The following is a 27,803-nucleotide window of genomic DNA, read 5'->3' as shown; positions in this document are numbered from 1 at the left end:
CACGCACTACAGCGGATATACACGTTCGAAAATTATTGCCGGGAATAAATATTTAACGGGCAGCAGAGAATGCCAGAACAAGAAATGTTTTTGCCAAAGGAACGTATGTCCGTAAAATAAATTCTGCTCAAGTTATAGTCGCCAGTTCGGCACTACTCCATTGGCTGTGACTGCAGTGACTTAAACTCTCCGCGGGAAGCAGGCGACACATCAACCAGCAGTATGGTGAGCATCATCCTCCGTGGTATGAAGAGCCCAGTTTCAGGTAGTATTAGCGACTTCCTATTCGGCACATTTATGTTTAAAAAAAAAAAAGACCTTGGTAAATGCGCACTGCTCCCCTGTGCTGCAATTCTTTTCGTCACCCCGCGCAACACAAACACATCGGCCATCTTTGCAGACCTGAAGTCTGTCGTGCTGTTGTTTGCAACGCCATTGCAGTTTCACAAATATTGTCATGGAAAAAAAAATTCAAGAACGCAAAATAAGAAATGTCAGTTTGTGCCCGATAACGGGAACAGATGCCCAGTTCCCGAAACGTCGCATCTGTTTTGTCAAAGGAAACCAACTCTGTTCGCAGGTGTTGTCGTCGTTGTGTTGTCCATAATACCTGTTCATCTCCATCGCCGTGTTAGAATGTTTGCTGCGTGGTCCAGGTTTGTTGTCTGTCTGCATTTACTGTTCATGTGTTGTCCGTAATACCAGACTAATTACATCGTTGGGTCCATCTGTTCCACATCAGCTGATTTAGGCTTGTCCTGTGGGTTTATGCTTTCATATTATTTTTATTTATTATTTTGCATTCTTGAATATTTTTCATAACAAATAGTGCAAAACTGCAATAGCGTATGTAAAAAAAAATTTGCATTAAATCAGTTGCTTATCTAACCCAACCAAACTTTAATTGTATTTACGATCACCTAAAGAAGCGACAACCTTACGAAATTAAAATCATATTTATGCGATAATCGTATTTATGTAATATCCCTAATCTCTAATTTAAACGAGCAATTCTTGTATGTATGTATGTATGTATGTATATATGTATGTGTATATATATGTATGTGTGTGTATATATATATGTGTGTATATATATATATATATATATATATATATATATATATATAATATGAATCACGGAAACGGCACCAACGATTTTCATGAAATTTAGTATGCAGGAGGTTTCAGGGGCGATAAATCGATCTAGCTAGGATTCATTTTTAGAAAATGTCGTTTTATCCGTGTTTTCAATTATCAACTTTATCGATAATCAACTTAAACATAAATGACTCATCTTGACATCTATTGGCGAGTAATAATACTTTTTTTTTAATTGGGAGCAACTAACTACTTTAACGACACAACACTAAAGCTACTCCAGTAGATGGCGTTGTTAAGCAACACTAAGCCAATGAGTGTTTGGTTTGAGGTAAGACCAAGAAAATCAATTGTTTACTTATATTATTTGTGTCTTTTTAACTCATGTGTTCACTTAAAAATGCCTAAACGATCTTTGAAAAAAAAAAAAAACCGCTTATAAACAATCTAACTTCACGAAGCCGCAACACGTCTCAAGAACACCTTGAAAAACATCGTCATCAAACTGGTCAGGTTTCTCAAACTTCACACAGTGAAGACTCATTTCAAGAAAACCTTCATGAAAATAATCAGGTTTCCGCTCGTCCCACACGTGCTGCTAAAGTAAGATGCTTGCAAAACTTGACTAACATTATACGAGCAGAAAGGTCTTATGATTTAGATGTTTCACGACAGCGTGCATCACTACGTGTGGCGACTGAAAAAATAATTATTCATATTTCATCATTTCATCAGCATGTAATTCGTATTTAAATATAATTTATACGAAACACAATCTACAAAAAAAATACCGAGCAAAGCTCGGTCATTCAGGTACTTTATATCAAAGTACAGTAGCAAAAAGAAAAAAAAAAATCCTAAGAGACAACGCAACCAGGAATCCACGGAGAACATTGTTTTGTCTGAAAAAGACATAAAATGTTTCATGAGTCCAGCAGAGAATACCGTTTATTTCTCTAGCTCTATAAAGGCCGAGAAATACACCAATCAAGCAGTTCCACGTGTACGGGACTTTCGAACCGAGCAGCAAGCAGTTCACCCACTTCTACAGTCCAAGTAGGCTTGCGCAATACAGAAGACCAGACTTATATGAGGAACACAGGCTGCTGTTCAGTAGCCAAACTGCGAACGACTTGCAGAAAGCGTTATAGGCTAATAAATAAGTGCATGGCAGCGAAATACGTTGAAACATCATGTAGGCAATAGTTCTTAATCCAGGGCAGCACCACGAAACCGCACGACAGATATATATCCACTATTGGCGTTGAAGATTCTCTCTTTTTCTCGCTCTCTCAGCTACTGTCCTAATAAATAAGGGTAACCTAGGATAATTACATTTATTCTATTCGTGTTTACCTTCTAATTCAGTCATATCCTTTAACTATAAACTTAATATTGTTTGGTTGATTCCGCAGCGATGCATAATTAAAACTATTAGATTCAAACTAGGTGTTGATATTCTTCCCATCAGATGTATCCTAAACACCCCAGCTTGCTTGCCATTTTCCAGGTATCTTTTCTTACCCCGAATATTCACCAAATTTACGGAAGTGTAAGCCCTAATCCGCGAACTCAAAACCAAGCGCGCATGGTTTGTAAAGAAAATGCTTTTGATATCAGGCCACTAAAATGAAGCTCCTGTGCGCTTTTAAAAGCCAAACAACATTACCTGTATATGTTGAGGGTAAAGTTTAATTGTATTTTATTTGTAATTTCCCCCCAAATGTCAAGAAATTTGCTCAAATCAAAGGATTATTCCCCCCCCCCCCTTTTTTTTGTTTATCAGCATGAAAAAAAAAAGCAACTTTTGAGCCATATACTCGAAAAATCGATATCTTCGTAGTGTCCTAGTGGTCGGTACGTATCAATGGGTGCGGCGAACACGCAGTGCGAGCGACAGGAGTGTTTCAGCCGCCGGCCGCCAGGGGCGTGGGCGAGCGGGTCCCCGCCGTGTTCCGCATTCCGCGGCGTCTCGGCGCATGCGTGGACCCGGCCCTGCCCTTCCGCAACACCGCCACGCGCCGCCTAGCGAGGTTGCCAAACTGTCGCCACAGAACAAGGCGGGAGGTACAGAAGTGCGACCAAGCTAAGGCCACACAGGTCGTCATGTTCGCTGTGTTCGCGATGTTCGCTACGCCAGCTGCATCTCAGGTTTCATTGGCCAAACAAAGCTGTGTTCGCTATGTTCGCCATGCTGGCGACGTCACCAGGTGTGTGGGCCAGAGTCTGTGGGCCTCTTTATACTCCTCATCATCATCGTCTTCGTCCTCTGCATGTGACTCTCACTACGAGACACCTGCAGGCACACACCAAGAGACGTTTGGTGCGGAAGATGAGGCGGTGAGCGTGGGCGTCGCTCCAAGTGAACATTCCATCAACTCTTCGAGCTCCCACATCGCGCTGATTTTTCTAAAACGTGTGGGACCATAACTACTTCATAAAACGAGGTTTCAGTCTAAGAGTTTCTCCCCCATGACTGTCGCGAGCACAGTAACCGCGCTATCACCCTACTGGTTGGGGCCAACGGCCAATGGGAACACACATCGCCAACGCTCATTCCACCTTTCCACAAGCTTCTCGCACGTTAACTAACAACTTACCAATTTACACCTGGCCTAACCTGTAATTTATTGCAGCTTATGCAGTTTTAAATTCCTGCGGCTCTGTCGCAAGGCTTCTCCCAGTTACCCGAAGCTATTGTGCTGGTTTTCCCATGTCCTCAATTGCTGTCACAACACCAGACCACTGCCCTACTAACAGCCGCGATGCATGCTAACTCCTAACAACCCGCCCGCGACCCAGAGCGTATAGGGTTTGTCCTGAGACGCACTAAAAAAAAAAAAAAAAAAAAAAAAAAGTCTTTCAGTATTTGCGAATATAACGTAGAATTCTTTAAAATAATGCCGAGGGTGATGAATATACGAAAATAATTAATTTTAGGAAAAAAAAAAAAAGACTTAAAATATTTCCCCTTTTCAAAACATGACTAAGTCAGTTAAAAATGGCAGTAACCTTAACGCACTTGGTGCGCTATAGGTAGTTTCGAAACAGCTACGATGCTTTGGAGCTTATGGTACGGGCAAGTTGTGTCGGCAAAGTTGACTACATTCTTTTATTCTATGTCATGCGACACACTACTAAAACATGTCCCAATAGTCGGCGAAAAAAAATCATACAATATTTGTACAGCGAAAATAATTAAAGCATGTTCATGCAAAAATTATCACGAATAAAATAATAAATAACAACATGCAAATTAATGTCAGAGTCGAAAATAACAAATAAAATTGACTCGTTACACCAAAATAGAATAAAGTAAGTATATGTTTAAATACAGGTTAAGACTACCTTGTAAATCTTGTTATACAAACAAAACAGAATCTTTGGTAAAGACACACGACTTATAACTTTAACATGCAATAATTATTAATATTTTCCAAAGTAGTTTCACTATCATAAAGTTTCATTTGGCACACCAATACGATTCGTATGTACCCAATGTTTACTAAAATTACGATTATGTGATTTTATGTTGCTACACGTGGGTCCGCCATCTTTGTGTCACATTTCCGTTCATCGAATTCCGTTCAATTTTCACAAAATTACTCCCACTAAATACCGTATACCGAGGGCTAAGATGTTTACACATCAAACAATAGAAAGCCGTGCAGAAATGTGACGATGCTAATGGCCAGTTGCACCATAAGAGTTCAGGCGTGGTCACAAGTCCTGAGCCGGTTTGATCATCGTTCGACCACATTGTCTGTTGTCCCGTTGAGCGAGGATCACTGGGCACTTCCACGTGAACTCGGGTCAGTTCATAGCAGTGATCTCTGATAGACTCTGCGCCAGCAGATATGGCCGGCATTTTCACGAACATTTGGCATGTACATTTAATCAGACGTAAATATTAGATTAAAAAAATTGTAGACCATATATAACACACGTATACATTTTTTTACTTATTCTGGTGGTACAACCACTTCAGGCGAAATACCCATATTTTAAATGTATGAAATGCTTTTTTTTTTAGTTTAATGTTATACATTTTATTTCCTAATGATAACTTTCCATAAAATTAGTGTTTTTTTTTAAGTCAAAACATATTCATGTTTTCCAACTTTCGTTTTGTATTAACTCTGAAATGCCAGTATGTGTTTTCAGTTGTTATTAGAATTCAAAAGATAAGGCAGCGACTGTGTGTGCTGCTTGCTATCTTGTGGTAATCGCATAAACCATTTGTTCGCCGAGACAATTGTTCGTAGCAAATAATGTCGTTCCAGTCCACCAATAGAAATGCACCAAACATTTCTTCGACACTGCTGCCACCTGTTTTCGTAAACAGGAAATGTTTGAAATATACTTCACGCAAGCTAAGATCTAGTAGTCCCATTATGTTTTGGCGCAACATTTAGAAGAATGATATTTAGATCACTGGATCTATGCTCGTGCACACAGCAATTCTGGTTTGGTGGAATTTCCTTTTTAAGTGTTCGCTGTTTGCAGGATTTTTGGCACTGATTCTACTAGTTTTGGTGGGATATTTGGGCCGATTTTGCTTCATTCTTTAGAAAAAACACAAATATTTTCTTCACTTTTAATCAGCCGTTTTTCTCATGTTCTGTTTTATTATAGCCCACATGTGCTTAATGGGGTTTAAGTCTGGCGACTGTGGTGGTGTTTTCAAGAGTCCAGGTGTATTGTAGAACAGCCATTCCTTCACTACCCCAGCGGTATTCTTCAAATCATTTTCTTGCTACTGAACGTTAGGCCTAAGATTCTGATTTAATATATTCAGACACCATCTTATCCATAGTTCCTGGTATTATAACGTGACAGTTACCTGTCCCAGCTGCCAACATTATCCCAATGCCATTATGCCTCTACCGCCATAATTGACTGTAGGGTGCAGGTACATTGGAGATCTTTCTCCGCATACGTCGTTTATCAGATGAATCAAATAAACAGAATTTTCCATTAGTCAGTAAAAATCACCCGCCTCAAAAATTCCTCCCCGTAGCAGCTTCTGCAGCAGATAGAAGCGCAGAACAAGACACACACGAGGATTTTTCTCACCGACCGCACAATGCTTGTCTTATCAAGTCAGCTTCCTTGGTCGTCCGCTTCTTGGGTTATTAACAGACGAACTAGTTTTATATAAATGGATAATACTAGTTACTGTTGTTCGTGGTATTCCCGTAGTTTCAGCAATATTTCGTTTTGATTTTCCGTCCATGTGTAGTTGTATAATGCGTTGCCTTTCAACAACAGTTTTCTTATCTCGCTCGTCCTATCGTGAAGGTGGCTGCTTACTCGAAGACACTCAAGTTAACACTGAATCAGTGCACCCGATACGTTTCTGTATCGATTCACAGACACGCATGATTCAACACAGTCAACGAAGTTGACGAATATTATTGCGTTACTATTCCAGTCTAAACAAAGTTCGTGGACGAAAACGTTTGCGATTAACTATGTACATTATATATATATATATAAATATATATATATATATATTTATATATTAACTCCCTTAGTAAGAACATTATCAAATCTGTTCAAAGGTAGGTATTGTAAACTTTCTAAATATTATCTCAAACTTTCGAATAAAATAATTTTGGATACGACCAAATCTAACTGCAAGAGGTGACCAAAAGGAAGGCAGGAGATCCTTATCAGTAATTGTAATCATGCTATCCTAGTCACGGCTGCCCAAAATGCAGGCACAGGCCAGTTTTCACATTAATGCAGAAATATTGGTGACACTATCTATTTGTTTTCAGAAAATATCTATTTCGTTAAAGCTAGCATTAAACGACACGTTTTCTTGCGCAACGCACCGTCAAACAACCCAAAGTTGAAGAGCTACAGAAGCAAGTCGATGCGTTTGTTTCACAACCACTACGTAACTAGCGTGCAACTAACAGTGCCTTCGCTAGCTACTTCTAGAGCACAACACACACATGCAGCTAGCTCCACGCGTGTAGGTGCAACTACTGGGTCGAGAGTAGACTGAGAGGTCAGAATTCGGGGGGGGGGGGGGGAGGGGGGGGGGAAATTGTGAACACCATTTCAATTATCATCGAATATAGTAGACAACTTGAAGAATTCACAACCTCCCTAGTACATAGAGCATTGCTTTGACTAAAACCACAGTAAATTTACCTAGCCGAACAACATTAAAAAAAAACGCAATAAATCTTTTAATGAAATGATACATCACTGTGCGCGGTTTTACGACACTATCAGAAGAACTGCACGTTCCTCGTCATGAAAGACATGGAAAATTTGATTAGCCACTTATCAAACTCAAAACAGAATTCAACAGCTTTGCACGAAATTCAACACATGATTCCGTCATTGCTACAAATTAAATTCTTGCGTATTTTAAAAGCCCATACTGCAGCAAAATATGTAAGAAGGTTTTTACTACCACACCTAATATTCGAAATGTTTTAAACTAAAGTTAACTGGTTAGCGCGATCACTAAAACTTGGAATTTGTTATTTAAAATAATAAGCCTAGTAATTCAAAATACTTTCGCCAAATTTTACACCCTAAATAGGAACCAGCGAGTTCGATGAAAAATGCTGGTTACTGTAATTTAAGTTAATTAACTATCAGCTACTAGACAAGCGAATCAGTGCCGTCTCGAACTGAGGAACAGACGCATATAATAGTCTTGGAAATACTTCTTTAAAAGACCAATTTTTGTCTGGCGTATTTCGTGACCACAGGAGAGCCATTTGCATTAGATTTTAATCTTTTATATATATATAATAAATTTTCTGCAATTTTAAAAAAGTTCTAATGCTAGAACACGAGGTACTAAAAAAATAATATACACAAATTTAGAGGCACACTTCTCTGCTCATAATTATGTTGCAGTGTGTTTCAAATGCAGTTTTTTTTGATACAGCAAAACACTAATTTTTAAATCTACTACGCACGAAAGATGAAAATTAAACACGTTGGTAAACACGAAGAAATCCAACAACGGCGGGGGAGGGGGGGGGGGGATAAAAAGGATTGTTCACACTGGTATATCTCCAAATCTTATATCTTATATCTGCGAAAATAACTAACATTGTAACAAACTTTCAAAATAAAATTATAGGGTCACAACTTTAATCTCATACTACTTGCTCGCAGTGCTACGAAGGATTGCTGCTTTGCGCAAAGAGGCTACTAAACACATGATGTGCTACCTAGCTCCAGGCAGAACGGACATATTTGAAAATAACGGAACAGTTCGCAGGCGGCTTCATGACCATGCATATAGAATTCGGATCAGTTCGCGGGGCGTGCGGATCAACACGGGGACATGCAAGCCACCAACGGCCGGCGAGCAGGATGACTAGAGGAGGAGGGGGGACGAGTAGCGCAATGGCCACGCGTTACCTTCTGGCCTCCAGACTGTCCGCGGCAGACGCTCCCCGGCCGCCGCTGCTCGGAAACAAGACAACAAACACCGTCAGTACACAGACACACAGTCGCTATAGCCTGTGCCATGCAACCTGTCTCATACTCGACATTAACTACTTCCCACCAACAGTCAATTGCAGGACAACACGTGATGATTGCATGCGGACACTGACAACCACATACAGTTGTTCGCAAACACTGTTGACAGAAGACAGAACAGTGGCATAATGATACGTACACCATTGAAGACTGTGATATTTGAGACAAGTTACGTGAGACAGGCTATACAGGTCAGTGAATACCACGCATCATGAATTAACCGATTTTCCTAGACAAGAAACCATCCTAGATTGCAACATCTACCTGAACTATTAATTTTCTACGTGATTAATAATATTTCCTGGATATGGAATACATCAAAATATTCATGAACATTATATTTAAAGTTAAGACAAGCATTATAAACAAATGTTTTTAATCAGCAGGAGATCCTTATCAGTAATTGCAATCATGTCAACCTAGTCACGGCTGCCCAAACTGCAGGCACAGACTAGTTTTCGGCATCAATGTTAATTTTTTTGCATATTCAAGTTTTCTTAGAGGCGAGTGATCGAATGAAACCATTTTGATTGAGGTTTATGAGCATTTAGAAATGGAGTTTACGAGAATTAATTTTAAGGAATAGCTATGGTTGTAAAAATATATTACTTTCATTATTACGAATACATGATTTGTATTTATTACTTTTACTAGGAGTTAGTATTTTTCGCGAAAATATTTCGAGACTAGCTGGGATAAAAACAATGTAGCATCGTCTGTTTTGAGATGGTTGAAGATCCTTTCAGGTACGTGTATACTGTTAGCACACGAATAATCACATTCCGTGGGAAGCAAACGTGTCCTGAATGGCCTGGTCAAATAAGGCCATGGCTTCTCTTGCAGAAGGATGCCAATTACGAGGAAGAAACCGCTGGCGCCGCGGGCATACCTTATTGCAGTCTAGTGAGCGTTCGAATTTTTTTTTGCGAATAAATTTATGGTTCTACTTATCACTAGAGACCTGCAAAATTCGCGGATTCATTCGGTGATAGGCTAGAATTCAAACACATATACCTCCTAGATAATTTTGCTATTGGCTTACTGTTCGTCTGGACGAATATCAACCAGTTATAAAGCCTCAAACAAAGAAGCATCGAATCACAGACAAACCAGCTGAGACGACTTACAAGTCGGCAGCCAATGAACTTGCGTTATTTGCCCGAGTGTACAGGGGTATGTGCAGTCTATCCTGAAGGCCATCGAAACCGCGAATTTTGCAGGTCTCTACTTATCACTTTTATCGTAGTGACATTAATGACGTTCGAACGAACGGGGTAGGTCTCGGTGGCCAAAAGGCGATCCGGGTTCGATTTATGTCGGGGTCGCACTCGGCTTCTATTCGCAAGTGGGAAACGAGGCGGACGTTGCCGCAAGCCGGTATAGGTTTCCTCACATCACTCCCGCTTCCCCCAACAGCCCACTCCGACAAGGCTAAGCTATAGTCTCGTCGCCGGCGCGCCCTGGACTGGGTTTTAAAATGAAGGCTACATACGAACGATTAAAACAAAACTGTGTTACCACATGATTTCGTGATTTCAGTACACGTTTGGAAACATCAAAGAAAGACAGCTTTATCAATTGGTAGAAAACATTTATAAACAATTAAAAATTGTTGTATCATGAACTAATTTAAAATCATGTGCAAAAACACGGAATATTAGAAACAAAATGATTTAGGATATGGTCCCCCTGAAGTGATGTTTAGTACACTCCATTGACTCTCGTAATTTAGAACTTTAATGAACAACTTCTCCTTATCCACGCGGTAATCTGTTCGACAAAACAATGTCTTGAGAGTATCAACCAGAGATGAACGCTCCGGAGAGCTGGTACTTGAAGCCTTGTTCCTCCGGAGCCGCGCCGCGAGAGCAAGGGTCAAGCCACGGCCGCCCTTCCTCCATGAGCGGGCCACGCCCCGACTGCGCGCGACCAGACACACGCACGTGCGTGCGCGGTGACACGCAGGGGCTGGAAACATTCGCCGGTTTACCGACCTCCTGGACTGGGGAAGCCTTCTTTTCACAGACGAGAGAGCCAAAACCCGAAGTTCCCCGAAGTTCATGTTTCTTTCCCGTATCTTTAATGTAGCTATCATAACCAAATCAACCGTCCACAATGTTTTAAAGTATTTATAATGTAGCTAACCTAAACTAATTGGCCATTAGTATCATTTTATCAACACCGTCATATTTATTTACAATGAACAAAAAAAAAATAAAAAAAACAACCGAAGATGCACGATCGGGCGTTTGGCTCTCTCGTCTGTGAAAAGAAGGTTTCCCTCCTGGACTGACCCCGCGATCCTCTTGCACACTCGGGCAAACGTCACGACCCTGTCCATTGGCTAACTCGCCCACTTGTGAGGCGTCTCGACCGGGATCGATGGTATCTAATAGGCCAGGAATCCTCCCGATTATCCGTGAACCAATAGCAGAAACAGCACACAAGTATAATTATTTTTATTTTAACACATCACCAAATGAATCCGCAACATTTTCCGGTCTCCAGGGCCGGTATTCAAAGCCACACAAAAAAAGTGTTTAGACGTTGAGTATACTACACCTGTATACTAACCATATTCCTAGTGCACGATTAGGACACGGCCAGGCCCTTATTTTTAGGGGACGGATTTTTGTGTCCTATCCATCGCCGATCTGTTACCCAAATTCCGCGCATGCGCAGAGCTCACTTTTTCGACGAGTTCATACAGATAGAGGACCCGCGTATGGCACCGTTAACTCGTATATAGTCACTTTTGGGATAATCGGGGGACGTACCAAGCAGGTTTGTGTGGCAAATGAAACTTTATGAAAGCGAAACTATACTGGAATACATTTTGTACACTTTGATGATCAGAACAAGAAATAATCACAACTTGAAAAGCACTTGAGAAAATTACAAAGGCGGTAATATTATTTGTACGATGACGCTACTAGCTCTAGTATTTTTGCCACCGTTTTTAGCCTCGCGCAGGGCATCGTTTAATAAAACTGTTTTCTATTTGTTTCCATACTGTGATTCGGTTTGGACACGTTCTGGAATACGGCCCGCGAGTTAGGTTACGGTTGTGTCCCAACCAGGCAGTGCTTATTCGCTTCCTTACCCGAACGCCTTGGAATACCATCCTAGGTAAACGATAAGGCTTGCCTTATTTTTAATACTGACATTTTTTAAATGTAATAAGTAAAAACCATTTGTTACTGTTCTAAACTTAAGAAGTCTAATTTTTTTTAGAGCTTGTGACCATTGTACAGATTACGGTATATCTAGGATGGCAATGCACTATTAGAAAAAAATATAATAATCTGTTCTTGAGTTGGTACAAACTTTTTTGAATAAATCATAAGATACACAATTTTTTTATCATACCAGGAGTTGGCAGAAGAAAGGGTGAATGTAAAAAATAATAATTTTTTTAAAGTCGTTATATTAATTTAAGTCTGGAGAACATGATACAACTTTCGCACCGATATTCCCTCCTTGGTTTTGGGGCAGTTGCATTCAAACACGAAAGCGCCCACGAAAACAGGTCTACGAAGTAGAGAACGGGAAGGGGGTGGGGGGGGGGGGGAAACGGGCAGGGGGTGGGGGGTGGGGGAACGGGCGAATACGTAGTTTATTTGTGCTCTCGGCCGGCTTTACGATCGTAGGTTCGCCCTCTCTCCTCGGCGTCGGGTTGGTAGATTCCGGTCGTAACATGACTACGAGCTTTCAGCTCCGTCATCTCCAACTCTGCTGCAGTTAGAGTTTGTGTCTACTGTGCCTCTGAATAATGTTGCGAGAAAAATAATAGCCAACGGAAGTAGAAAATGCACCAAGAAACAGACAAAAAAATACTGAAAAGTGAATCGTTAACGAAATTAAGAAGACATTTAATTCTGGTAACTGCTGTGTTTCAAGAAAAACAAAACGTAGTACCAGCTCGGACAATTGGAGAACCATGTGAATGTAGTAGAAAATGGTTTGAAGAAGTAAAGGTGGATAGCATGTAACAATTTTTTTTTGTTGCGATTTTTGAGACATTGCAGACTAACAGAACTGGAATTTATCGACGCTTTATATATGAGGTTATTGTAAAGTTACAAAGGTGACAAATAGACCCAGTAGGAAACTTCGAACCACTGAATATTCTGTCATTGTCAACGGAACAAAACGACTTGTTTGTCGTCAAGGATTTTATAGCATTTATGGTAACACAAAAAAACGTACGTGTGGTTTTACAGAAGTAGGCTGCAACGGCAACTATTGTAACTGATGGTACGGGAAATACGTCTCTGGGAAACAAGGTACTGCAAAAAGGAAACTATTAGTCAACAGCACTTCGAGTCACTTTCTACAGTTTCCAGCCACTATAGTAGGGCAAAAAGTATTTGCCTCCAGGTTCATCGATCAGAGTTGCCTATCACGGTTATAAAAAATAATGGCTGACTGAAAAGTATCCTGATGACGTTTCAGTAAAAATGGACTACTGGCAAAGAATATTTGTTAACGAATATGGTCAGTCTCCATCAGTTAATGATTGTAAATCATGCTCAAAGCTGAAAATATAAATTAATGAGCGGGAAGAAAAACTGATCTGAACTCAGCACGGCATCCCTTTATGTACCTGGAATTGAAGATTCATCTGAAGAAACAGCAGCAAGCCGTCCAAGACACGAAGAGCTATGAAGAAACTAAGGATAACAGTCTTGCTGCGATTGCTGTCGATGTACAAAAAGCTTTACAAACTCCTCGAATGACGTGTAGTGTTCAATATTACAAGCGAAAAATAAAGACTCATATTTTGCAGTTCACAACTTCAAAACAGGAGCGTCAGTATGTAGGGGAGGACGGGGCAAGTTGACGAGCGGGGCAAGATGACGAATGACTTATTTCCACGTCATGGCACTAGATAGCACCACCTAACAGACACTACTAGCGCTCCACACTGGTGGGCACTAAAGAATCGCACAGTGAAGCCGCTGCCACCATTTAGTTGTTTGTTAGATGATGTTCGTACATTTGGTCTGACGTATTGTAATTTTCAAGAACTTCGAAGTAATATCTCATGGACAAACAGGTAAGATATTTGGATATTCAATGCCACACATTATTACCTTAGACTATATACTTTTCTTAACCACTATATATTGTTAACCTTTTATTTTTTTTCCTAGCGAAAAAATCCAATACTAATAACATTGCTGATCGGGGCAAGTTGACTGGGGCAAGATGACGACTCGTCATGTTGCCCCAAGTGCTTTATACGGTTTTTGTGGTATCCACATACAACTCTTTTATAACTTTTGTTTGATTTTCTGAGCTTTATAATCTCATAAGCAAAATGCAAGTGTCATCACAAGCTCACCCATGAAAGCGATTCTGGTTCAGAGGAGAGCTCAGACGATAGAACAAGAACGTTTGAAGCAACAAAGACAAGAGTCTAGAGAAGCCAAAAAAGGAACTGTTACTAAGAAACTGAAGCTCGATTCTCGAGAAAAATCCAAGAAGCTCCAAATTTCGACAGGCATGACTTCAGCTTAAATATCCGAAGTGCAGTGTCCAGTGTGTGATGAGATTTATGTCAATCCTCCATCAGAAGACTGGATCGAGTGTTGCAAATGCCACACATGGTGGCACGAGGACTGCTCGAACTTTGAAGGAGGAAAATTTGTGTGCGATTATTGTTTATAAAACACCAACTCTGAATTAGTTATGTAAGTTAACTATTAATTGTAATTTTCAACAAACCAAGCCTTTAATAACATGCCTTATATGTAAAAACGCATGTAACAATGTTAAATTAGTTAGTTTACAGTAGTTTGCATTCTAAGAATAAATATGTTTAAACTTGTGTCAAAAATGTCATCTTACCCCGTAGTCAAAGTTATCTTGCCCCGGTAACGGGGCAAGATGGCACATTTTCATTATATTTTTAAAAGGGCAGAATTTTTGAGATAATATAGAAATATAGATTTTTTTCATGTAGTTACACCACGACAAAAGACTATTCTAATAGTGTCTGGAAAGAAGGAAATCGTATTTCCAAAATTAAAATTATAAAAAATGGTGAACTCTTAACATCGCCAACTTGCCCCGTCCTCCCCTATGTTAGGGAATAAACTGTGTCTCCAATTGTGGATCTTGTGAAATAGGCAGCTTCATAAGTCGTTACCTCAAACATTTTGTTGAATGAAAATGTCTAAAGATCGTAAATCAGGGCAAAATAAGTATACACACCTTCTACCTAACTTCTGTTCCGGCAATAGTCAAGCTTCAGAAAGGAAATAGCATCAAATACAAAAAAGATCTCTTCAACCTCAGTTCTTCCGCCAAAGTATCAGGGACCTCTTCAGCTCATAGAAACAATGCAATGTGGCCTAAATGACCTGTTACCTTTTGTCCCAATGCCATGCAAACTGGTTTTGGAACAATAAGATGCGGTGGTACGAGAGATGTGGCAGTTCAAGGATGTAGCTGATGATATTGTAGACTCCGACTAACGTATACTTAATAGGCGAGTAGTCATCCTGTTAGGTACTTATGTTTGATATAAATTATTTGTGTTTTTTCCTAATAACATTTTTTTTATTTACAGAATAAGAACGCTACCAATTAGCGAAGGTCATATTCCTGACTAAAAATGGCAAGTGATAATTTATGGTAAAGCAGAACGGAAATGAATTCCAACTTCTTATTAAATTACTTGTATAAAATATGTTTAAATATGATAGTACACTAAAAATTTTGTTTTTTTTAAAACTTGTGATAAACCCATTCATTAATAAATGTGTACAAGGCTGTCATATTATCTCTTACTATCTGGAAATGATTCCCTATCTTTACACTTGATTTCCCAACGCGAATTTTCGCATTCGCCCCTTCTCCTCCCGCTCCTGATATGCAATAATGTCTTTTGTATGACGATTTAAAACATTTCTACTAATGCTTGCATTATTTTAATTTTCAGAAATATCACGCAGATTTAATTATACAACATATGTTAAGAGGTAATTTCAAAATGTGTTAAGATTAGTAAATTATTGTTAATTTTTAAGTTCAAGTTAAATGAAACTGTTTTTAATGTTGGTTACATTTTAGCTGTGTATGCTGAATTAACTTTATTTGCATCTTTAATTCGTTCTCTTGTTGACCGAGTTGTACTTTATCACGCTGAAAAAAAAGACTATTCTGTAAAATAACGATGGCATTTTGACTCCGGGCTCTCTAAAAACCTGTAACTGAATTTTAACGGAAAATCGGTGACATCTGAGTGCGAACCATAGAAAATTTAAGAGAGAAGGGTTTGGGTCAGTCACTGCATAATGAATGGAACATTTTTAGAGGTCGGTGGAAGAGTACCAGAAATTGCGACAGTGTTCACCAAAGAGGTGGGCAACCTTGACAGGTACGTACATACGTACAGTAGGCATAGCGCAAGGCCACGCGTTTTCTCCAGGTGGAGGCGGGCGGACACGCCGTCCGAGTAGAGGCGTACAGGGTGTCCACAAGGAAAAAATATTTCGTACCAATTTAGGCGAGAAAAAAGTACTAGATTTGAAAAAAAAAAAGTACTGAATTATAATTTGTTATGGTTTTAACAATTTAGGAAGTTATTATGACATTGCAATGCTCTAAATTAAATATCACACCACACACAAATACATTCCATAGATTAAAAAAATAATTAAACTTAATAATTTATAATTTATTAATAAAACATATTGGAGTTACTGTAATATTATTATATTAAAGAAAAAAGTACTAGATCTGAGCGTAAATGTACTAGACCACTAAAAAGAGTTATAAAAGTATTATATCTAGTACGTAAGTACTAACTGTGGACACCCTGGGCGTAACCGGGGCAGAGGGAGGGGGGGGGGGGGCAGCTGCCCTTTCTCCCCCTTCCCAAAGTGGCACAAAACAAAACAGAACCAAACTACAGAAACAAATTTTGAAAGAAAAAAAAAACACGTTAGTTGTAGGTATTTCATTCAACACCATGAAAAAAAACAAACAAAAAAAAAACACTTATCTGTGATCGATTATAAGCCATAAGAAACAGCTATAATAATTGACTATCTTCTGTAAAATCTCTACATAACTAAGACTTAACCTAAACAGGGTTCTGCTGTCACAGAGTTCGGCGATTTAATAGCTCGCTGAGGTGCCTGACGAGGTATTTTCCGCTCAAGGATATTATTTTATATTTACGTTTAGCACTGTTAAACTAGAATACGTTTTGAGTAGCCACACTTCAACAAAATGAACACAAAAAAAATAATGTACATACTTTTTGCAAAATTAGCTGGCAAAGATTACCAAATTAAATAAATAAATTAAAATGTTTTGGTTTAAAGGCAACGCTGGTGGCTTCTGCGTGATATGGTTTTAATGATTTCAGATACAAAGTTTTTTCAGTTAAAAGCAAGACTTTGAAATCATAAAAATACTGAGGTTTTTCAAACTCTACGTAAAATTAATTTTCTTTTTCTGAAAGAAAATAAACCAAATCACACATTAGCCAGTAAAATTGACTTTAAAATAAAAAGTTCCAATTTTATATTCCATGTTAGCTTACTTATCCATACAGCACAAAAACGATAAAAATGCACATTTTCCAGCTCATTATGCAAAAGTATACAATATAACATTTCTTTTCATTTTGTTAAAGTTCAGCCCCTCATAAAAAGTCGGCAAGTTTAACCTGTAGAACATAAATATAAAATAAATACCTGGTATGGAACATACCCCCCTAACGCACTCGTAGGCCTACTGTTTAATGCGAATTCTGGTGAAAGCAAATAAAACTGCATTCTCACATCAGGACAGATCGTAGATCAGCAGATTCCGCATCAGGTTAGAGTTTTTTGTTGTAACGAAATATAGGTTACTCACATAAAAATAAACTAAAAATACATATTATATTATATATGGTGTAAAATGCTTCCACAGACTGGTATACGCCTTTGAAGATGCAGCTAAACTTTTTTTAAATAATAAATATACCACGATGAAACACCAAGAGTCTGGATAATCTATAATTAAACTAAGTTCTAAAGACACTGTAAATCTTGTTGCTGAATTAAAATACCCCTATTTCCCATAAATTTTGTGACGCGGAGAAATAACGTGGTTTTTAAAGGCTGATTATTAATCTTCATGTCAAAAGTAACGAAAAAGGTCGCCTTGTTATACTGCCCTTTACCCCACAGTTTTCGCGAAAATCTTGTATAATCATTTGGAGTAAAATAGTTCGATAAATGAAAACAAAAAAAAACAAAAACAATACGAAAGTATGCATTAATGTTGTACCTACCATCTTAGTTGTGGCGGAAGCGAATGAGGAAAATGTGTAACAGACGGTGCTCCTATCTATGGCGGATGGAGCGAAAGAAGTTCACAGAGCCAAAGGAAAAAAAAAAGTTATATTAACTTTTTAATGAACACGATGGGCAGTATTTTAATAAAATTTCTATGTCGAAAATTAGGTCCAAAACTGGGGTTTAATATTTTTTTTCAAGACTTTTTCTCTTTTATCGGAGCAGCTTTATTTAATAGTTTAAAAATTGGTCTGCAAATCAAATGGTTCAGTAGCCACTGTAACTGCTCCGGCAGCGTTCGGAAACTACCTACGTGTGATTAGCGTCAAGTAAAACCAAATTTGCGTGTATTTATCACGGCTCGGCATTATTATAATAATAATTCCACGTCAAATTTCGTGCCCTATTTTCGTAATATAAGTGTATTTGCAACATGAGAACACATGGATTTGCTCTCGTTACCGATGTTAGATGTTACACATCACTGACGAGTACTCTCAAAAGTTTTTTTTAATATCTGGACACACATTTCTCCGGAATACCACAGGGCGCACTGGCGAACACAAAGAACCACTGCCCTGGCGTGTTCGTTGCAGTGCCGTGTTGAGCACACCAGAGCCTTGCGCTGTAGAGCAAGTGGCAAGTGCAGGGTATAGCTGAGAAAGCCGCTCCCACGAAACACCCTGAACTCGCCGCTCGACGGCGTGACCCGGGGCTAACCGAGTTCAGCCGCTGCGCTGGTTCAGCGCCCGCCAGAGCGCGGGAGGCCTTCTTTTCACAGACGAGAGAGCCAAACGTCCGATCGCGCATCTTCGGTTTTTTTTGTTCATTGTAAATAATATTAAAAAATGTCCGTGAATGTTTATTTTGGACAACTCATGATAACTAATGGTTAATTAGGTTAGGTTAGCTACATTATAAATACTTTAAAACATTGCGGACGGTTGATTTGGTTAGGATAAGCTACATTAAAGATACTGTGAAATAATTTAAACGGTTTCCTAGCTCTGGATAGCTACATATTAAAAAGTTATTTGCTAAGCAACCATAAAATGATTTCACAGTATTTATAATGTAGCTATACTTACCTAATATAACCAACCATCCACAATGTTTAAAAGTATTTATAATGTAGCTAACCTATTCTAATCGACCGCAAAATTTAATGCCACGCCGGTTTATACAATGAGAAAGAACGAAAAAAAAAAAAAAAAAGCGAGCATGAACTTCGGGTAACTTCGGGTGTGGCTCTCTCGTCTGTGAAAATAAGGCTTCCCTGCGCTGGTTCAGCGCCCGCCAGAGAGCAGCCTCTAGCGAGGGAGCTGACCCCCGCATAGTTGCGGACGACACAGAGGTCACGAGACGCGTGGTAGCTGGGGGGACCCCACTCCTAGTAGTCTCGATCTCCAAGAGCGCTGCGTTGCCGGGTCAATTCCGTTAACATTCCAGCAGAACATTTCACAACATCTTACTGTGACTAAAATGGCAAATTATCCGAATGAATAATTTTAAGATAATGGCAAATAATAATATTCAAATATAAATTTAAAACATTTGTATGTAGGTAGCGATGATATTCAGTAACTCTATTGAAATTCAATACACCACGAAACCGATACAGTTAAGGGCGTATGTCCCGTTCCAGGTCATGATTTTAGATTTATATTAATCACTGATCAACTTTTAGACATTTTCAATCGTTAAACTTTCATGAAATGAAAAATATATATAGTTGCATACTTTTTGCATAATTAGCTGCCAAAGTTACATTTTTAACCTTTTTGGGTTGTACAAATAAGGAGAATTTAATTTATTGCAGAACTGAAACTTTTTTAGGATTAACTGCTATGCCACTGGCTACTTCAGGAAATGGTTTGCATTTCTTTCAGAAAATATTAATTAATTTTACCTGACATTTCAAAATTCTCAAAATTTGTATGATCTTGACAGCCAAGAAACATGAAATGAGTTTTTGTGATAGAAATGCAAACCATTTCTTGAAGTAGCCAGTGGCATTGCAGTTAATCCTAAAAAGTTTCAGTTCTGCAATAAATTAAATTCTCGTTATTTGTACAACCCAAAAAGGTTAAAAATGTAACTTTGGCAGCTAATTATGCAAAAAGTATGCAACTATATATATTTTTCATTTCGTGAAAGTTAAACGATTGAAAATTTCTAAAAGTTGATCAGTGATTAATATAAATCTAAAATCATGACCTGGAACGGGTCATACACCCTTAAGGCAGAATGACGCTTGTGTTTCTAGCGTGGTATCGCCTCTAAGCGACTGGCAAGCAGTCTTCTAGTCTATTATAGGGGCAACTGTGAGATCGGTGATCGTAACATTAATTGATGAGAAATGAAGATATTTGCGTAATTCAAATCCCTCGAGTGTATTCAAGAATCTCTACCAGTTGTTTCACGACTCAAAATTATTCTTAAAAGACGAGATTTAGCCTTATTCAGTATCCAAATAATTCAGTTTAAAAACAAAATACGGAAAAGGAACTACTCATCCGCTTTAAGTGTATTCTTAAAAGCTTTCGGGATATTTTGAGCGGTTTTCAAAACCGTGATTTCTTCTGAAGCTGTGCACACCGGTGTGTGCACCAAGGTAGGCTAGGTCCGCTTTTCGCCTGTAACACGTGAGTAAATACAAAATGATTTCCCTGATAGTTCCTATTGTGCAAAATTTATTGTAAAATGATAATTTTGAAGTATTGAAACATAAGAAAATGAAATTGGTGAGGAATACGTAGCACAGTCATAGCTTTTAACTGTGTGCTTGTTTAACAGAAAATTACATTTCCCGTAATTTGTACAGATAATCCCAAGTGTGTGCCATTACAAGTCTGTTAGAACGTTAAAAAATAAAATGGGCTGTAAACAATTCGCAATTCGTGAATCTAGAGCTACCAAAAAAAAGACTCGATTAATACTCTGGCTTTTAAAAACATAAACACGTCACTACAAAATGGGTGCGTCTACTTATGTACGCGCGTGAGAAGTTATACTTCTTTGGCATCATTAAAAAATAGTTTTTAATTGCATGCAAATAATTAATTACAATAAAATAATAAAAGGGCTGGAAAATGATAGTCAACACAGTCAATAAAGTTCAGTTTAAATTTGAAAAATTAAATAAAATTTAGAGAATAATAAATATATATGACATAATTTGTACTAAATATTAAAATATTCTTAATTTAAAATATTTATTATTGATTATTTAATATTTTAAAAGAAAATAAAAAAAATTAATAATAAAATAACAATTTAATTTAAGTTTATTAATTTTTTAAATATTTATTAATTTCTTAATTTAATATTCACTTGGTAAATATTTAGTTGGGCGGTATTTCCGAAAACAAATGTTAAAAATACGAAAATACCTTTATTTTATGCTCTTCAACTTCCTCTTTTCATTAAAAGTGGCGGAGGTAAGAAATTCCAAATACGTTAGGAGATATCGAATTTTTAAATTTCATCATATGTAGTTGAGCGGTATTTGCAAAAAAAAAATGTTAAAAATCCGAAAATACCTTTATGATATGCTCTTCAACTTCCTCTTTTCATTAAAAGCGGCGGAGATAAGAAATTCCAAATACTTTAGGAGATATCGAATTTTTTAATTTTGCAATACAAGACCTGTGGAACCATTCGAGCGGCGCCATTTTTGTTATTTTGCCGTGTGTTCGTGAGACGTGAATACGTGAATCGTGAATGCGTAATTAATAAAATGGTTGATTAGGTCAGGTCAGTTACATTATTAATACTTTCAAACTAAGCCGACATTAAAAATTATTTTGTGAATTAATTTTAATGGCTGTTTAGTTTTAAAATATTTATAATGTAACTGACCTGACCAAACAAACCCGGACAAAGGGTGGATAGTAAACTAAAATGGTCGATTAGGTCAGGTCAATTACATTATAAATATTTTCAAACTAAGGTGATATTAAAAATAATGTGAATTAATTTTAATTATTCCTTAGTTTTAAATTATTTATAATGTAACTGACCTTACCTAACAAACCCGTAACAAAGGATGTACAGTAACAACTGACGTACATTTTTTTTGTTACTTATTACTTGCGCAACAATATCAAAATAACAAATAAGACTTTAAAATTAGAAACGTTAAAAACTCACCTAAGTTGGAGGCGGTAATTAAACACCGTTTTAAACAATAATTGAACTAAATAATCACGTATTAGTTAATTAGAATTCTGGCCTATCACGAACAATCACGTGACATCATTATCCAATTTAAAAAAAATACTCGTACGTAAACAAGAAACAATTGTGCACGCACGCCACAGGAATGCGCAGGTTTTGTGCTGAAATTTAAAAATTCGATATCTCCTAAAGTATTTGGAATTTCTAATCTCCGCCGCTTTTAATGAAAAGAGGAAGTTGAAGAGCATATAATAAAGGTATTTTCGGATTTTTAACATTTTTTTTTTCGCAAATACCGCTCAACTACATATGAAGAAATTTAAAAATTCGATATCTCCTAAAGTATTTGGAATTTCTAATCTCCGCAGCTTTTAATGAAAAGAGGAAGTTGAAGAGCATTATATAAAGGTATTTTCGGATTTTTAACATTTTTTTCTTTCGGAAATACCGCCCAAGTAAATATTTACCTTAATGGGTATTATTAATTATATTAAATAATATTTTAATTTATATCAATAAATAATACAAACGGATAGTTAACCTCAATTATATTGGAGCACTTGAAAAAGTATAGAGGCACAATTTATTTTTACTGATACGAATTGTAAATAATATTAATCAAAATATTCAATTTAAATCACTACTGAACAGTGGCGGATCCAGGATTTTGGTTTGGGAGGGGCTTGACCCAGCTGAGGCTAGGCTTTATATCAAGGCAAACACTAAAACAATAGTGGACCCAGATGCTTTTGGAGGGGGCTTGAGCCCCTTAGCCCCCCCTCTGGATCCGCTACTGCTACTGAATATAATTTATTAGCACATATATAATTCGCACTTGTATGAAACTAAAACACGTGTTGTGAATGTAGAAACTAGAAACATGTGGATAAATATTATAAATATGAAAACAGTGATCAGAGGCGACGAGCGTGCCGACATGCGCGACTAATAAAGGTTATATTTCTATTTTGTTGGTAGCTTTTTTTTCGAAACTTAATGAGCGCTCAACCTGTTGATTTTGTGTTACAGTGATGCGCGCGCATCTTAAAATTTCACTCAAATCATTTATTCATAACGCGCCTAAAGTATCACTTCAAAAACCTAAAATAAAATTGAAGTGACGTTAAAAAAATGCGAAATGGACGCCTGCAAAAAATTAGCAAAAAAAATTAATAAAGATTTTTTTTCCCCAAAAACTATAACATCTCTCGACGATGAAAAAATATTTATAAAGACAATTGTTATTTTTTTTAACAGGTTACTACATCATATTTGTTATCAACCTGTTCAGTTATAATTTCCTAGCTTATATATGTCCATTTTACATATCATATTCGTCATGCGGTTTTCCGTACAGAGCATTCCACATCCGTCCAAGTAGATAATGAAATAGGTACTCTACATTGGCTCAGCATTTATAAAATCTGATGTAACACCAGTTCAGCAGGACTGCCTTAACGGCCAATACGGGTTCTGTTACCTGTGATGTACACTTGTGTAGCCTAATTACTAGAGCGTATAGTGTTCTCGTACGTTTTGATTACAAGAACGGCTTTGAGGGAATTAAAAATACGCATAACTTACGCAGCTCGCCAACGCAGGCTAAACAATGAATGCTTCTCCTGACAATGCATTATTTCTCAAAATAAAGGTGTGGGTACGGTAAGTACTCACCACAGTGTTAATAACTCATGATGCCAATCGGGAACATTTGATGACGCCCCGGCAGATTGGCTGGCGGAAGTTGCCGAATTCGCGTACATAAAAGACAGCAGATACCGTGACGGTACCTTCAACTAACTCATAAACTATGAAAAAAAATAATCAATAGTTCGCCACGGCTTCCACCAAAGTGCACTTTTTCTTTTCTATTATTTTTTAAAATTTTATTTAGTTACCTTACACATACACTTCACATAACAAACGACTGTCCGGAGCAAAAAAAACGACTTGATAGGTTCGCCGTTCACCCGCTAGATGTCAGGCCGGACAAAAAACGCTCCGCGCTCGCTCTACCACGCAAACTTGGTACTATCAGAACAACCCGCCGTGGCCACCTACCACTGGCAATGGAACTAATTCGATTGTTGACGCTTTCATCTCCTACTGGGTAGCGCTCATAGTAGCACATCGCTCGATGCTGACATACGTATTAATATTGTTAAAACATTTTAAAATACAAAAATTTGAGATAGAATACTACACTGCCAAATAATTAATGCCAAACTCTTATTTTGGATAGCTCGACTCAAACTTTTAATCTTGATTATCAAAACATATAATATAGATAGATTCTCGTCTTCTATGCTTGTGATCACCATTGGCTTACAACTTTCCCACCAGAACTGTATAAATCAGCTGTTGTACACAATGACAATTAAAAACAAAACCCGCACCTTTGTTAAAATAATGGAAATTTTGATACACATAAAAATTCAATAATGCATAGAAACTAGATATAAAAATCTATAAGAGATTTTATAGCATTAACAACTCACGAGATGTGTTCGACATAGCGCACGATTTTAACACTTCCGTTAGCAAATATACGCCCTTTCACACATCAAATAATTGTTTTATATTTATTTAATCCAAACCACTGAATTCGTACTCGTGAATGTAATTCAAAGAAAATGTTCAATGGAAATTTAAAATTCTTTATTAAAAGGATATTCCGCACACATAATCTACTTGAATTATTTTAGTAACTATGTTACGGTATATAAAAAAAGATTAATTTTATATAGCTTAGACTACGTTCGCGATAGTAAGCAAATATCATAATATATAAATATAATAGTTGCACACGCACAGCACAGAAATAGAAGCAATATTCGCACATAACACGGCAGGTCGATACATTTCAACAGATTTTTCCCACATTTACTTCTGTCAAAAATTTTAATTTTGTCAGCTATTAATTATAGGAGCAGTTGTTTACTTTATTTTTTTTTTATTTTCAAAATTCGTTCAACAGATTCTTAAAAGAATATAGAACATGTCAATAAAGTCAACAAAAATGAACAATACAAACAATCAAATTAATTAAATCATAATATCACATCAAATTAGTACTAATTAAAACAAAAATATAAATACATCAATATACAAACAAATCATCATAAGTTATTCTACACATTATTATAATATTCATTTAATGTATAAAATGAATTTTCTAATAAATAGTTTTTGAGTAGAACTTTAAATAGTCTTGGGTTGCAATGGGAGATTGATTTTAGTTTATGAGGGAGTGCATTGAAAAGTTTTATGCCAGAGTACAGTGCACCTTTTTGATACCTTGATGTATTATTACTTGGCACATGCAAGTCGGATTTATTTCTGGTGTCATAAGTGTGTATTGCACTGTTATTATCAAAACTATCATTATTTTTAACTACAAAATTAATTAATGAGTATATATACTGACACATCATAGTAAGTATCCTTAGATTCTTAAACAATGGTCTACAAGAATCATAGTGATTAACATTAGACATTATTCTAATAATTTTTTTTGTAGTAAAAAAACATCATTAGCATAGGGTGATGATGCCCAAAAAATGATCCCATATGACATTACAGAATGAAAAAACGAAAAATATATTTGTTTTAAATAAAAAACAGATACAGTTGCTGATAACGATTTAAGTGCGAAACAAGCTGAACATAGTTTAGGTATCATTTTAACTATATGTTCCTTGCCACACAAGGTATTGTTTACATGCAAGCCTAAAAATTTAACACTATTTGCTTCTGTAATTTTAGTATCACTATAATTCAATTGAACTACAGGGTTAGACTGTTTATGTAAGTGAAATTTTAAGATACTTGTTTTATCAATATTTAGAGTAAGATTATTAGCATTAAACCATTGATTTAATTTATCACATACACTATTTAATGTTTGAATTAATTCTTGATTTTTAATGTTATGACACAATATGCTAGTGTCATCTGCAAATAAAATTACTTCAGACTGATCAGTTATAAAAGAAGGAAGATCATTTATATAAATCAAAAATAATAATGGTCCCAGGATCGACCCCTGAGGCACACCAAGATTAATTAACCCTTTATTTGAGTGAACTGTACTATGTCTATTATCAGAAATTTTTACTAGTTGATACCTATTTGACAAATAAGATGTAAACCAGTGGAGCGCAGTATTTCTAATACCATAAAATTGAAGTTTATTTAGCAAAATTTTGTGGTCAACACAATCAAAAGCTTTAGCTAAGTCACAAAAAATACCTGCCACATTCTCTTTATTATCTAGTGCTTTAAGAATAGTGGAGGAAAATTTGAAAAAAGCTTCATTAACAGATTTCCCACTTCTAAATCCATATTGAGACTTAGATAAAATATTATTTTTTTCAAGATAATCTGTTAATCTATTATTCATTAATTTTTCCAGTATTTTTGCAAAAGATGAGATTAGGCTAATAGGTCTATAATTAGATACTTCATCTTTATTACCTTTTTTATAAAGAGGTGTCACCACAGAAAATTTTAATCTATCAGGAAATATACCTGATGTCATGGAAGAGTTAAAGATAAAAGTAAGAGGTTCACTAATTATGTCAATGCATTGCTTTAATAATTTTATGGAAATTTCATCAATTCCTGAGGATGCTTTAGGTTTAAAAGCTTTTACAATTTTACAGATCTCTATTATGTTAGTAGGTGTTATGAAAAACTCATTATTTGTTTTGTTGATAGCGTGATGAGGAATTATATTTGGCTGAATGCCTATTTTAGGTTTATTATTAAGTTTTTTTGCAACTTTAAGAAAGTATGAATTAAAAATATTAGCAACATGAATTGGTTCCTGAACAGTTCTATCATTCACAGTTAGTTTCACCGAAGTGGAATTATTTTGTACACGGTTCATTTCCGCTCTAATTAATTTCCACGAAGTTAAAACTTTATTAGTTGAATTACTGATAAGTCTGTCAAAATAAAGATGTTTGGCCTTTTTAATTACTTTATTCAAAATTATACAATATCTTTTATAGTATGTCTTAATACTGGTATCAGTTGCATTTTTAGCCAGAATATAGAGTTCCTTTTTCCTATTGCACGAATTTCTAATACCAGTAGTTATCCATTTATTTTGAGAGGAGTTATTAACTCTAACAACTTTTTTTGGAAAGGCTTCTTCAAACAATTTACAAAAAGTTGAGTGGAATTTATTATATTGTAAATTAACATCATTTGATGTATAAACATCATACCAATTTTCCAAAAGTAATTTAGCTCTAAAAAATGAAATTGTTGTATTATTGATAGTTCTAATCCTTGTACTTTTAAAAGGTTTTTCAAAACTAATAACAAACTGAGGATTACTAAAAAATAATAGTTGGGCATCATGATCAGACAAGGCATTAATATAAGGTATAGTAAAACAATTTTTAACATTATGAGCCTCAACAAAAATATTATCTATTACAGTTGCTGTGAGGCCTTGAATTCTGGTAGGAAAATCAACAGTAGGTATTAAGTTATATACTAAGCATTTAATTACACAGTTATGTTTTAACGCTTAGAAATAATAAACTGCAAACAATTTCCTCGCAAATATAAACATATTCGAATTAGTTTGACTTTTTATCTTTGAAATGCCGAAGTTTATTTTTGCTTTTTTATTCATTTTTTTCCCGAGGATGAAACTCCATTAAGGCAACTCTTAAACAATTAAAA

The 27,803-nt window shown here is 36.6% G+C and overlaps 1 protein-coding gene across 8 annotated transcripts in view; it reads right to left on the bottom strand.

Moving 5' to 3' along the window:
- The window catches only part of LOC134542726 (NAD kinase-like), a 238,143-nt gene that overhangs the window by 151,863 nt on the left and 58,477 nt on the right, over positions 1 to 27,803 (bottom strand). For 2 of the 8 annotated variants that reach the window (XM_063387203.1, XM_063387204.1), the window contains exons 1-2: positions 23,778 to 26,628; positions 8,500 to 8,544 (exon numbers count right to left, since the gene is read on the bottom strand). The exons of 2 other annotated variants lie outside the window; for them this stretch is intronic. In XM_063387203.1, the coding sequence (XP_063243273.1) occupies positions 8,500 to 8,544; positions 23,778 to 23,866 (134 nt within the window). In that variant the 5' untranslated portion in view covers positions 23,867 to 26,628. Of the gene's footprint in view, positions 1 to 8,499; positions 8,545 to 23,777; positions 26,629 to 27,803 lie in introns of those variants that run through there. 4 more of the 8 variants (XM_063387201.1, XM_063387202.1, XM_063387210.1 and 1 more) reach the window with 2 other exon arrangements.

This window comes from Bacillus rossius, assembly GCF_032445375.1.
Source record: "Bacillus rossius redtenbacheri isolate Brsri chromosome 9 unlocalized genomic scaffold, Brsri_v3 Brsri_v3_scf9_1, whole genome shotgun sequence".
In the NCBI taxonomy this organism is placed as follows: domain Eukaryota; kingdom Metazoa; phylum Arthropoda; class Insecta; order Phasmatodea; family Bacillidae; genus Bacillus; species Bacillus rossius.
The sequence above is the reverse complement of the archived record's forward strand: the minus strand, read 5'-3'. Positions and strand labels throughout refer to the sequence as shown.